Source organism: Eurosta solidaginis, chromosome 2, assembly GCF_040869045.1.
Source record: "Eurosta solidaginis isolate ZX-2024a chromosome 2, ASM4086904v1, whole genome shotgun sequence".
NCBI classification, from domain to species: Eukaryota; Metazoa; Arthropoda; class Insecta; order Diptera; family Tephritidae; genus Eurosta; species Eurosta solidaginis.
The window spans coordinates 228523392-228536405 of NC_090320.1; the positions used below are offsets into that span (position 1 = coordinate 228523392).

A 13014-nucleotide genomic window follows, 5' to 3' on the forward strand; every position below is an offset into this window, starting at 1 on the left:
CCAGTTGCTAAGAAGTAGTTTTTTAAGAGTGCAAGGCACGCACGGCTACCTGGCTATCTGACATATTAAGGATACTCACCGAGAAAAGCTTCTTCGACATTCTCTACCGCAATCTTCCATTGAATTGTGCGATGGTATTTGGCCATAACATAGAAAATAATAGGTTAGTTGCTGTGCCGCACGGATACCAAAGATCCGAGCCCAAGTAGTGCACGGACCACCATTTTTTTGCACATCTCTCCCGAAACTAATTGTGGCTGTTTTTTTTATGGCTAGTTGGTACTCTGATTGAACCATTGAATGCGGACAGTGAACATGCTGATATTTTACATAGCATTTAGCTACTTCCTGAAGTTACCGCAAAGGTAGTGCGCGACTGTTTATTTGCTGTTCTGCTCGCCGCATGTCCTGCAAAGGGTGTTTAAAAGGATCATAATCCTTTCAGCATGGAAGCTAAGTGGGCAGTCTCACTCGATTGTGGTAGTGATCCTAAATATATTTTTCTTTATCAGTCCGCTCCTACTTTTGTAATTCGCTCAAGTTTTGCTTGGTTATCATGGACGTGTCCGAGGAGAGCCAGTTGAAGACTGCCATCTTCTTGAATATGCTATGTATGTTTCTTTTGATTGATGTAAGTAGATAATGCATCTCCAGCGCCTTCGCAGCTTCTAGCCATGTCCTTGCCTCGGCAAGTTCCTCTGCCTTTTCATTGCCCGCAATAATCCTGCGACCAGGAGCCCATATAAATGTTACGTTTGTGAAGTTAGCTGCGAAGTTATGGGGGAGTTATGCGTCACGAGCGCTTCTTGGCTACCTGAGAAAATGCACACCTCGCGCCCTCTCAATACTCACACGTCGTTTGTATACCGAGAACTCCCGCTTTGTGTTGATTCTTAAATTTTCCTATTGCCATGCTGCTTAAGCTTCCATCACTGAATGCGCACAATGAGATACCCGTACACTCGTACAAATCCTCCTCGAAACTCGGCTTGTCCTTTTAGCCATTTGTTTATTTCACATTCATGAATGTCCTTGTAGATGCTTTTCTCATACTTTGGCATACGTCTACTTAATACCGCATCAATCTGTTTTAGACAGCACAGTCCAGAACACAACTACCTCCTCTCAACGAAATCATTTTTTCTTTTGTAACACAAAAAAAAATTATTTGTACCCTGCCACACATCAACGCACCATTTTAATCCCAGGCCTACATACTCTCATGTAAATAATAAGTATACACTGAAAGAAATGGTGCTAGTAAAATCAACAAATCGGTTCTGTTGTTCTTGACTTAACGGAGATTCAGTGAAATTGATCGAATTATGGTTAATTCGTCTGAGTTCTTTGTCAAACGAACAAATTAGTTTAGTCATTTCAACAGAAGAGAAATTGTCGCTCTTAAGTTAACAAAATTCTGTAAAATTGACAGATTCCTGGTCAACCTAACTGATTTTTCTGTTAACACAACTGATCTCACTGGTCATTTCAACAGCTATCAACAGTCAATACATGAGCAAATTTCAAAGAGAATTTTACGCTCACTGCGCTCTCTACTTTGTACTTATGACGATGGTGCCACTTGTTTAAAAAAAAATAACAAAATAAGAAAATCACCAAATCGAAAACACACAAAATGGGAAAACAACAGAAAACTAGCTTTTCAGTTATCAATACAAAACGAAAAACCCTTTTTTGAATTTACTGTGCAAAAATTATGAGATACCGGAACACCTATTTATCGGGTACAATTTTGCAACTTCTCCTCCAAGCGAAATGCAAAATTGCGTCCTCTTGTTGCAAAAGTTTTGTTTGAACGAACAGGATTTTTCCAAAGTTAGTAATATTTTGTTCAAGCTTTTACGAATTTTCACTCACGCGAACGAATTTAATAAGATAATAAAAAAAATCTTTTTTTAATGTTGATGTTTCCGACTACATAAAAGTTTGAGTTGTTATGGAATCGTTTCAACTTAAAGTGTTACGAAAATTAACAGTTACTCCAGTGGTGAATTACCTTCTAACGATTTCATTCATTACTTTTCTATAACTTACAGGTTCTCTATTTAAAATGTTATGTCAAACATTTATACAAGTTTTGTTCGAAACAATCAAGTGTGGCAACTACATGCGAGAGAAAAAATTGAGAATGAGCTGAGCTGCAACTGAAAGAATTGAGAATCACTTTTGTGTCTACTATTTTCATTTCTATTTGCAAAGCGAAGTTTATATAAAATAAAAACTTTGGTGAAAGTGCGTTTAATAAAATAAACTAATAAAGTGTATAATGTTTAATGTGTGCCAGCATATTTGCTGCGAGCCCAATTGACGTTCGGTTAGTAAGTGCCACCGTGGTGTGATGGTAGCGTGCTACGCCTGCCACACCGTATGCCCTGGGTTCGGACTCCGGGCAAGGTAACATCCAAATTTTAGAAATAAGGTTTTTCAATTAGAAGAAAATTTTTCTAAGCGGGGTCGCCCCTCGGCAGTGTTTGGCAAACGCTGCTAGTGTATATATATGCCATGAAAAGCTCTCAGTTAAAACTCATCTGCCTTGCAGATGCCGTTCGGAGTCGGCGCAAATTGGAAGAGAAGCTCGGCCTTAGATCTCTTCGGAGGTTATCGCGCTTTACATTTTTTTTGTCGCAACAACTTTTTTTGTTCATTTGACTACTAAAACGGTCAATTACGAATCAACGATTTGTGCGCAGATGATTCAACATCTTGTTGCGATGGATAAAAATTGAGAAAAATTTCGGTTGAATTGACCCGTATTTCGGTTGATTTTACCAGTCTTTTTCTTTCAGTGTACATATATATTCGGAGTCTGTATCTTTTGTTCCATAATAATGAAGCCCCCATACGCGCATCCAACTTCTGTCAGCTACTTATCTTCTTGCTTACTTCTCTCTGTACACACACACACACACACACAAACTTTATCATTTCATGATTTTGATTTTTAACATTTTTTTGTAATTTTTCTTCTCATTTTATTTTCTTTCTTCTACAGTCGGTCGTACATACATTGCTGAGGCATCCGCTTTAGCCACACCCACCCTGATCGCCATAATCGTATCTTGTATTGTATTCGCATTATTTGTCGGTTTATTGTTGATGTTCTGTCGTTGCAAACGCAATCAATCGAAAAAGAGTGCTGCCGCTAAGGATTATGAAATGGACTCGGTGCGACCATCGATTGTCGCTGCACAACAAAGTCAACCTCCGCCACCCTATTATCCAGCGAGTGGACTTGATAACAAAGCACTTGAACATTCGATGGATCTTGCCTTGGGTATGGAAGACCAAAAGAGTGCATTGTATGCAACGCAAAATGGCTATAGTTATCATCCGAGTAGTGGTGTTGGTGTGAATATGAGTGGTGTCGTCGGTGGTGGTGGTGTTGGCATGGGCGGTGGCGGTGTCGGTGGTGGTGTTGGAATACAAGGTCTAACGGCACATTCGATGCAAGGAAATGAATGTAAGTACTTAGTAGTAGTTGCTGCATTTGTACATACTCGTTGTGGTTTTTTATAAGTATTGTTGTTCTAGTTGTAGTTGTAATATTTTCTTCTCATCAAATGCTCTCCTAAGAGTATGTTTTGTTGTTAGCTGCTGTGTTCTTTTTTTATGTATCTATTTACTTGCACTTGGTGTTGTTGTACACTCGACGCCGTTACTATCATCAATACAATGCAGTTTGTGATTGCAATTGGACATTTTAAATTGGTGTTGTTATTGTATTTTCAAGGACCATATCAGTGCCAGCAGTAACGCTCTACCAATCGGCTAAATATTGGCAATAACCATTTGTGTGGTGTTGTAAGCGAGTGCGGTTTTTGGTTGCGGTCAAGATTAAGGCGTAAAGTTGCCAGATCTAAGGAAAATTTGGGGGAATTATTCACTTTTGAATTTTGTAATTAGCTTCATTGTTATCTTTATGGGTCCTCGATGTATAATAACCGCTCTGGAAGGGCACGCAAATATGCAATAGTCTTCACATCCAATTGTATTTTGACTCATAATTACACATCAGGAGTAGCCAAAAACTTGCACTTGAGCAAAGGCCCAAATCTTTACTCTGCCTTCTGTCTTTACGAAACATAGGCTCTACCTATAAGCGTCTAGGTTTTCTCAGCGCAACTTTAAGCAACCACGCATGTCCGTTGAAAAGAACTTCATATGATCATATTTGGATACTAAAATGTGAGTCAATAGTATACTCCAAAACTTCAAATATAGATATAGCTTGTATTATGCTGGTTGGTTGCTATGCTGTTTGGTGTTAAAGACGTAGCCCAATTTCGGAGCCTTTGTGAGTCTTGATTGTGGCTGACCGCTGCAAATTGACCATAGTTCCACAGTTAGTTCCGTGTGATTTTAGTGAACCAAATCATAATGCTTCGGGGTATAGCTATGACATTTTATGCAGCTTCAAACCATTGGTCTCTCTCTTTAAGTCCCATATTTTACCCTCGACTGTTTTCATACTGATTCCTCTTTCACAGGACCAGTCCTGCATGATAAGCGATGCCGTATGTAATAGCTCGGCTCGGGTTTTGAATATGTTTTCTCGTTGCTATTGAAATTGCGTTATCGGCGTGAGCAATGACTTGGCATCGAAAGCCATCGGCATTAAGCTTCGCAGTACAGGATACTACGCAACGAAGTGTCCTTCTGGTTACACGTTGCTCAACGAATTTCAAAAATGTCCGACACAATCCTATATGTAAAAGGGGCTCGAATACGGCTAGAAGATTGCCTATACATTTTCCAATTGTAAATGAGAAAAGGTGTGGTGGAAACGCGAATGCTTCAATATTAATTGAGAATAGTCAGTTGTTAACGAGAGTGTGACATTACTCAATTGTAAATGCCAAAGCGTCACTTCGATATGAAAGCGTCAAATCAAAATTCGAAAGCGTTAGGTAGAATTGAGATTTGTAAGTTGTAAATGAGAACAGTAAATTGTAGATGCGAGAGAGTCATACCGAAATACGAAAACCTAATTTTTATATGATAATAGTTACTTACTAAATACTTCATTTGACGACATTTGCAGGCATCAATTTTAATTGACAATAGTCAGATTTAAATAAGAAAAGTCACCTGCAACATACGAAAATGCGGAAGCCTCTTCTTAGTATAAGATCACATGTAAATGAGAATGCGTCAAATGAAAACTCGAAGGCGTTAAATTTAATTCATACCAGTAAGTTGTAAATGAGAATAGTTAGTTACAAATTTGAAAGAGTCATATGTAAATGCAAAAGCTTCACTTCAAACGAGAAAGATTTGAATGTAAATTCTAAAGCTCCAATTGTAATTCAGTATGGACAGTAGTAAATGAGAATAGACAATTGTAAATTCATGAAAGTCATATGGAAATGCGAAAAGTCAGTTGAGAAAGTGAAAACGTCCTTTATGATAGAGAATATACTTAATTCCTTCAGATTCATCTTTTGAAATTATAGAAATAATGTAAAGCTATGCATGTAAATTCATTTTTATTTTGACATCTATAAAAATTTCACTATATTTTCTCTTGAGCAGTAATAAAATAAATTTGGCAACTCTGTCCATTTATCTCTTATCCCATGACCCTTAACAACAAAAAAAGTGTTCAACACAATTTTCGGTGATTTTTCATCTCTTTGCTGATGCACTGGTTACGAGTGCCATACAATTGTTCACTCATGCGAACCAAAAACGAACCAAAAAACTCAACAAACAACAAGGGCAAAATAACTATCGGCAACAGTTACTAAAAACATGTCAAACAAAATCTGGAGAAAAAAACTTTGTTAAAAAACGTGAAATTCATAACATGAACCAAAACTACAATGCTTAACAGCAATGGGAAATGTTTGGTTGAATATTGGAAGAGGAAGCATAGTATTGAATCGGAAATGCTACAACAATAAATCGATGAGAACACATCGATCAAGTGGCAAAGATGAAATCCAGCGATTCCAACTTTTATAAAAAACTCTTTGCCAATTGCTGAATGTGAAATGCGCACAGGGTCAAACGAAAGCTATAAAATGTGAAATGAAATAAATGCGCATTCCAGCACATAGGCACGTACGTACATACACCCATACATACATAAAACCGCAAAAAGGCTTACGCCTGAAAAATAAAATAACGATATAAGCCAAACAATATTCACTATGGGATTAGTGGCTACATGATATGGGTTTGTATCTGGGTGTGTGTGTTTATGTGTGCGTGTGTGTGCAGGATATACATCATAGTGGCACCACTTTAACGCTTTCACTCTTCATCCCTCCCCTTTTGCGTTTAACTTGGGGCAAGCTTAGGTGCGGTGAGTTAAGGTGAAAATGTAAATGTAAAAATGGTTGCTAGCCAAATTATCGCATTACCGGCAGGTCAGCCGCCACCATTAAACATCATTCTCACTTACATGTATAATCGGATGCACCACCAGTGCCACAACTTCAATCTAGTTTTATATAGCCAGCTTTTGTCCTCTGTTGTTGTAAGGTCTAAGACTCCTTAAACAATTTTGGGGTACCGCTGAATTGAGATGGACAGTTCTTGACTGCGAGGTTAAATATTTGGGCTTAAGTTTTATACCATTCATCGGTATAAACAATTCTTCAAACTTTTTTTGCTTACGTTTAAAATCTCTGAATATTCTTCGCTGCTCTCTAATCTTTTGCGGATTAATTTTTAAACTTGGCTGAACAGTAACTGTGAGGCTCCAAATTGTTTCAAAACAAAACGTATGTAGTTTAAAAAATACATAAACCGAAAAGTTCATAAAATCTTAAAAAAGAAACCTGTATACGCTTCTGGTTTTGAGACAAAAACTAAAAGGTTTAAAAAATCTTAAAATAGAAAATTCTTGACACTTCCAGTTTGTAAACAAAAACAAGAAAGACTAAAATATCTAAACATTTAAACATATTTGGTTTTAAAAGAAAACCAGACACTTCTTCTTTAGACACAAAAGTTTAGAAAATACAAAAATTTTAACATGTATACATTTCTGGTTTTTAAATAAAACCCAAAAGTTTGAGTTTGTAATTATTTCTGGTTTAAAAAAAAACCTAAAAGTTTAGAAAAACTAAAAAGAATTTTAAACACTTCTAGTTTAAAACAAAAATATACACCCTTAGTTTCAAGATATTACCAAAAAAATCTAAAGAATTTAACTTGCAGATTTGTTGATTTCAAAACAAAACCAACAAGTTTAAAAATCCAAAAAGCGGAAATTTTATACAAGAAAAAACAAAAAAAAAAAAAACAAAACAAGAAAGATTAAAAAATCTAAAAAAAAACTTCTATACATATCTGATTTTGAAACAAAACCAAAATATTTCAAAAACTTAAACAAAACCAGACACTTCTACTTTAAAAACATTTTGTTTTAACTAAAAACCAAAACCAAAAGGTTTAAGAAATCTTAAAATAGAAACTTATATGAACTTCTGGTTTTAACATAAGAAATCTTAATTTTTAAATCTTAAAATTGAAAATTGTATACACTTCTAGTTTTAAAATCAGAAAGACTAAAAAATCAGAAGATTGAAACTTGTATACATTTATGGTTTTGAAACAAAACCAAAAGGTTTAAAAAATCTAAAAATTTAACTCATTTGGTTTGAAAACATTGGTTTTATTTTAACAAAATTATCTAAAAAAGCAAACTGTGCTTTCAAAACAAAACCAAAAAAGTTTAAAAAAAAATTTAAATTTAATAAAACCTTAAAGTTTAACCTTGTTACTGAACGTCTATAAATGAAGAATTTCATTCGTGAAAAATTCTGATTTTTTCACAAAAATTTGTTATAACAGATTTTATAACACACGACTCTGATACGAACAACGTCGACCCAAAATCTAACGACGGTATACACTTTTTATTAAACTGTATGTGTACACCTCTCTGGTTAAAGTTTAAGCCGGCTTCTCGCATAGAAAACTTATAAGTTTCAGCTTCTCGCATGGAAGACTATAACGCTTCAGCTTCTCGCGTTGAAACCTTCTAGGTGCTCGCTAGTTTGGTTATTCCTTAATTTGCTGTCCGGCATCTTCTTCGCATACATTCATTCACCAAGTCTTCCAACTGAGCAATTTTTCATTGTACGCCCATCAATCAACAAGGCGTTTACCTGCCATCCCTTTTAGTTCAGTTGTTAGCACATCAGTTCGGCTAGACGCTCTGTCATATTTGTCATTTCAAATCATAACCCAGCCAACACTATTATGTTGTTGTCATTCAAATTCTTTAACTGTAGTTGAGGAAAGCTAGAAGTTTAATTTGGATGGGAGCACGGAGAATGTACATTGCCCCACATTACAGTTGAAAACATGGTTTGTGTTATTTTGGGGGACTCTACCTTTTTGTGGATATGTAGAAGTTGAACTTATCACAGTATACATATTGACATTGGAACAGCTTGATGTGTAGCTTCAAAACAAGTTGTATGTTTTCTCTTCCACTCTGGTTGGAAATACAATTCTGAAGACGAGATCCCCTGGGCTCGACGCTTCTCAACATTGGCATTTGCACTTTGCTGTGCAGGCGTGGTTAGGAGACATATTGTGGCAGTTCTAACATTGCAAGGGTGCTAGTTCTATGCTCCAGAATGACTCGTGAACATGTCGTCTAGGACAGAAATAATCTCACCCAGGAAAAAGAACCAGCAGCTTCATGAGTTCCAGAAGCTCTGATGACCGCTTGATTCGAGAGATTATGTAACGCAACCTTTTCAAGGGATTGCCAGCGCAATTTTTGACTTCTTCAACCAAATTTTCAATCCAACCTGCCCGGGCGACCCCAAGTTGCACATGGAAAGTAGGCATTTGATGACCCATAAAGTTAAAGGGGGTCACATCAAATCATCCTCGAGATTATCAGGCTTTGATAAATACGCAATGATAAAAAAAAATGAGCGTAGGGTAAAAGCACCATCGACTTCCATACCATCGATCAAACTCCAGAAAAGCTTCGTAGAGTGTTCTGCTGGCTTTGAGAAGAAGAAAAAGAAATCCACTAGACATAAAGCCATGAGGTATTTTAGTTGGCATTTTAGATCACATACCACAATGTGTTGTTACTTTAAGAGTTCCAAATACGTTATACATCGTATTGTGGTTCAGTACCACGCAGACGGTGCTAGCACCGCTTAGCCATGACTAGGCTTAATAATTTTTAAGCAATCTGGGTATAAATTCTTATACTCCAATCGATTTGCAACTTTCTTAATTTTTATGCTAATGCGGTTTAATCCTTTGACTTTGGTTTTCAGATAATTATATGTATATACGTATAAATTTATTGTGTCCTTGGACTGTTCCAAATTTGGTTGCAAATTACTTTGGTTAAATTACATTTTTTTTCTTTTTTTTTTCCTATTTCTCGCTTTGTTCAGGAGTGGCGAGCCAATGAGCCACAAACACGCCACGCCACAACGGCCAGATCGACTGTCGTCGGTTTCGTGAAGCTGCTCATTGCGGTTATTAGGCAACACACACACACAGCCATCCAAACACACATACATATTATAGTTTCCAAAATTTCGCATGTATTTTGTATTTGTGGGAGTATGTTTGTGTATAGGTTTGTGCTCCATTATTAATTGCGCTGATGTGCCTTGTATATTCTAGTTTTAGGTCATGTACCCAGCCTAACCCAAACCTTTTTATATTTGTGCTGTGACAGCAATTTAGATAGGACATTAGCATTTTGCGATAATGCGATAGATGCGTATTAAAAACTTTGGCTCTAGGGAAGGTATGCATACATATATACCATATACCCAATTGACTGTGACTTATTTTTTTCATCAGAGGTAAATTTTACATTTAAATTCTAATTTTCTTGATACAAAATTCCTGATACATATTGTAGGTTAATGTATTAAGATATTTAAGGATTCGTTGCACGTATTTTTTGTTTGATTTTGTTTTTTTATTTTTTGTGCTTGGTGAACCGTACTTTTGATGATTGAACAGGTTTAAATGTATAGAAATCTAATATCCATTTCAGGAAAACTCATTCTCTGATTATTTGTGTATATGTGATTCTATTCAGCAGCACTTATGCTAAAATAAGAAAGAGTTTGTTAGTTGCCAGAACTGTGAACTCGACCACTGCCCTTGAGTCCATATGCTGGTTGCAAATACATTGCATGCCCATGCTTTTCGCGCAAAACTTATTCGGCTGTGCAAAACGAACTTGAGCAACACTATCAGTTCAGTCAGAATTGGAAAGATCTTCTCGGAGCCGTTCGAAACTAAACGAGGTTTCAGACAGCGTGATTCCCTGTCATGCCTAGCTTTGTGCTGGCGTATATGATACCGGCAGAACTTAACTGCTCTGGAGCAATATTCTATAAAAGCTGGAAATTACTGGCGTATGCTGATGACATCGATATCATCGGCCTGAACACCTGCGCCGTTCTGCTTACTCCTAATTGAAACAAGAAACAAAAAAGATGGGTTTGCCAGTAAATGAGGACAAAATGAAGTACCTGCTGTCATCGAGCAAAATTTCAGGGCATTTTCGCCTTGGCAACCGGGCCACGAATGGCAGCCCTAATTTCGGAATAGTAAAACACTTCGATCAAAACCATATCTTATTGTTGTACAACATCAGTTGGTTTTTATGCTTCTAAAAATAACACAATGCAAAAATCTGTTCATAAAGGACATGCCAAAAGTCAATCGGGAAAAAGTTTTTCAATAGTCAGACGTGGCTTCAGTCGAGTCTATTTGTCAAAAAGTGCAGCAATTTTGATTTCACATTGTTTACATTTTTCTTAAAATATACATAAATAAAAAGTTATAAAAATGTTGTTGCGAATATTAGCATTTCTAACATCACTACGGTGTTTGTAAATAAACACAATGACAATAAGCCATTTACACACACACATAGAACGCAACGAAGAATATTTTACACACATAACCAGCAGCTTGAAACGAAGAGATTATTTCACATACAGATATGTAGTCAGTAGATAAGAGCGAAAAGAAAGAAAAACGATCACACATCACGTTATCATCAGCTAAGAGCAAAAGCTGTTACTCACACATATACACGCATATAGCTAGAAGAAAAACATAAACCACAGATATACGTGTATATAGCTAAATAATCAAGTATGACATACAATTGTTCCAGAAGACAAGTTCGTGAAAAGTCTAGACCTTAGGAGAAATAGGTGAACGAAAGTATAAAACCAGCGCGGTGCAAGCGATAAGGAATCAGTTTGATTTAAACATGCTATCAGTGAAGTATACGATTATTGTAATTTTGCCTTACTGAATATTGGAGTTATTTATTCGACAGCTCAGCGATTTTGACGTTAAAATAAGATTATAATTATGAGGAATTTCCCAAAATTCGGTACACTATGTTCACATATTAAGCAATAATAGCTCTCTCAGCTTAAAAATAACAGTTCAGGAAAATATTTCACAGAAATGGTTTTGTTTCACCTGTTGTATCGACTTTACGCATTTCCAAACTTGCCCGTCGCTGTTCTAGATAGAAGAAACCAATCTCGAAGTAGTTCAGAAGTTATCTCGAAATGTTTCCAAAGATTATCCCATTATAGATAAACAATGCTTAAATGAACTCCAAATCATACCAAAGTGACATAAAAGTTTGTTGGAAATAGTGTATGATCAAAAATAATTCCGTTACCAAGACGAAGTCTTTAAAAAAAACTTAAATGTATCCCAACAAAAATACTGTAACGAATTTACTCCAATTCCGCTTATTTGCAATCTTCTGCCAACGTTCGTATCGCTAAACTGTTGAATAAATAACTCCAATATTGAATAATGGAAAAATGGCCTTTATTAAAGTACTTCATTATACTTTGCAACGAATAGCTTGCTTAATAACCAAACTGATTGATAGCTCAAATGAAACTGATTTCCCCATGCGCTTGTATGTGTGAGCGACACTTCCACAATCACAAGTGCATATCATTAGGAACATTTCAGATAAGATATATGCATGTGCTTATGCGTTGCTTCTCCGCCGCGTGCACGCGTATGTGTAGACATAATGATTGAATTATTGATGTAAATTCACGTCACTGCTTAGCATCGGCCTAGAGATGGCAGTACCCCTTAGTGTTGCTAATATTCGTAACAATACTTAATAAATAAGTATAGCTCTAAAATATTACCGAAAATTATAACAACTATATTATGGTAAGGCGGTGATTCCATACCATTCCTTAATGGTCCGGAAATGAGAGGGAGACAAGGTTGCACTAAAAAATAAAAAAATAAAACAATGATGCCTTGACTTTATATAGGAGCAATAACATAATAATTCCAAAATTGTCTGGAATTATTACAAAACGAAGAATATCACAAAATTTCGAGGTGGCTCTTGAAGTGATATATATGATGATGATGAAGTGAAACAATTCTTTGACTTCACTGAGATAGTATCTATGCTATGCTGTTAGTTTTAGTTATGTAAATTGTTATATTTTACGTATATTTTTTCGCCCCTGAGGAAGCTAAGGTGCTTGGCGAAACGTGAGGTCGCAATAATGAAGTTTTACTTGCACTAAAAATAGCAACCATGTGGTAAAAAAAAAAACATATTCTCACAAAAAATTCTTTTATTTATTTAGAATTTATTACATATTTGGGAAAAATTTAAAGATCTCGACATCAGAACAGACAGCTGTTTCGATTATACTTTGTAAATCCCACAAATCAATTTCAAAGCTTTTTCTCTCGGGAATGGGATTTGAAGCCGCACTCCTGCGATCATGTCAATTTTTAATCATTCGGAAATGATAAGGAGGCAATGTTGAAACTATTTTAAAAAATCACAATTCGAAGAGTAAACTCGGGAGCATCCCGAAACGATCTCATAAAAATTCCAAAATCGTCCTACAAAATGGACCCAAATGTAATATCGAAACAGCCCCGAATCTCTAAATGCTCTCGAAGTTTTCCAAAACTATCCCAGAACTATGTTGATCTTATCTCGAAATAGCATCCGAA

At 36.1% G+C, this 13014-nt stretch overlaps 1 protein-coding gene across 8 annotated transcripts in view; it reads left to right on the forward strand.

Annotated features, from left to right (window-relative positions):
- ed (echinoid) overlaps nucleotides 1-13014 on the forward strand; it is a 660012-nt gene that overhangs the window by 524044 nt on the left and 122954 nt on the right. For all 8 annotated transcript variants that reach the window (XM_067767198.1, XM_067767199.1, XM_067767200.1 and 5 more), the window contains exon 7: nucleotides 3014-3481. In XM_067767198.1, the coding sequence (XP_067623299.1) occupies nucleotides 3014-3481 (468 nt within the window). The remainder of the gene's footprint in view (nucleotides 1-3013; nucleotides 3482-13014) is intronic.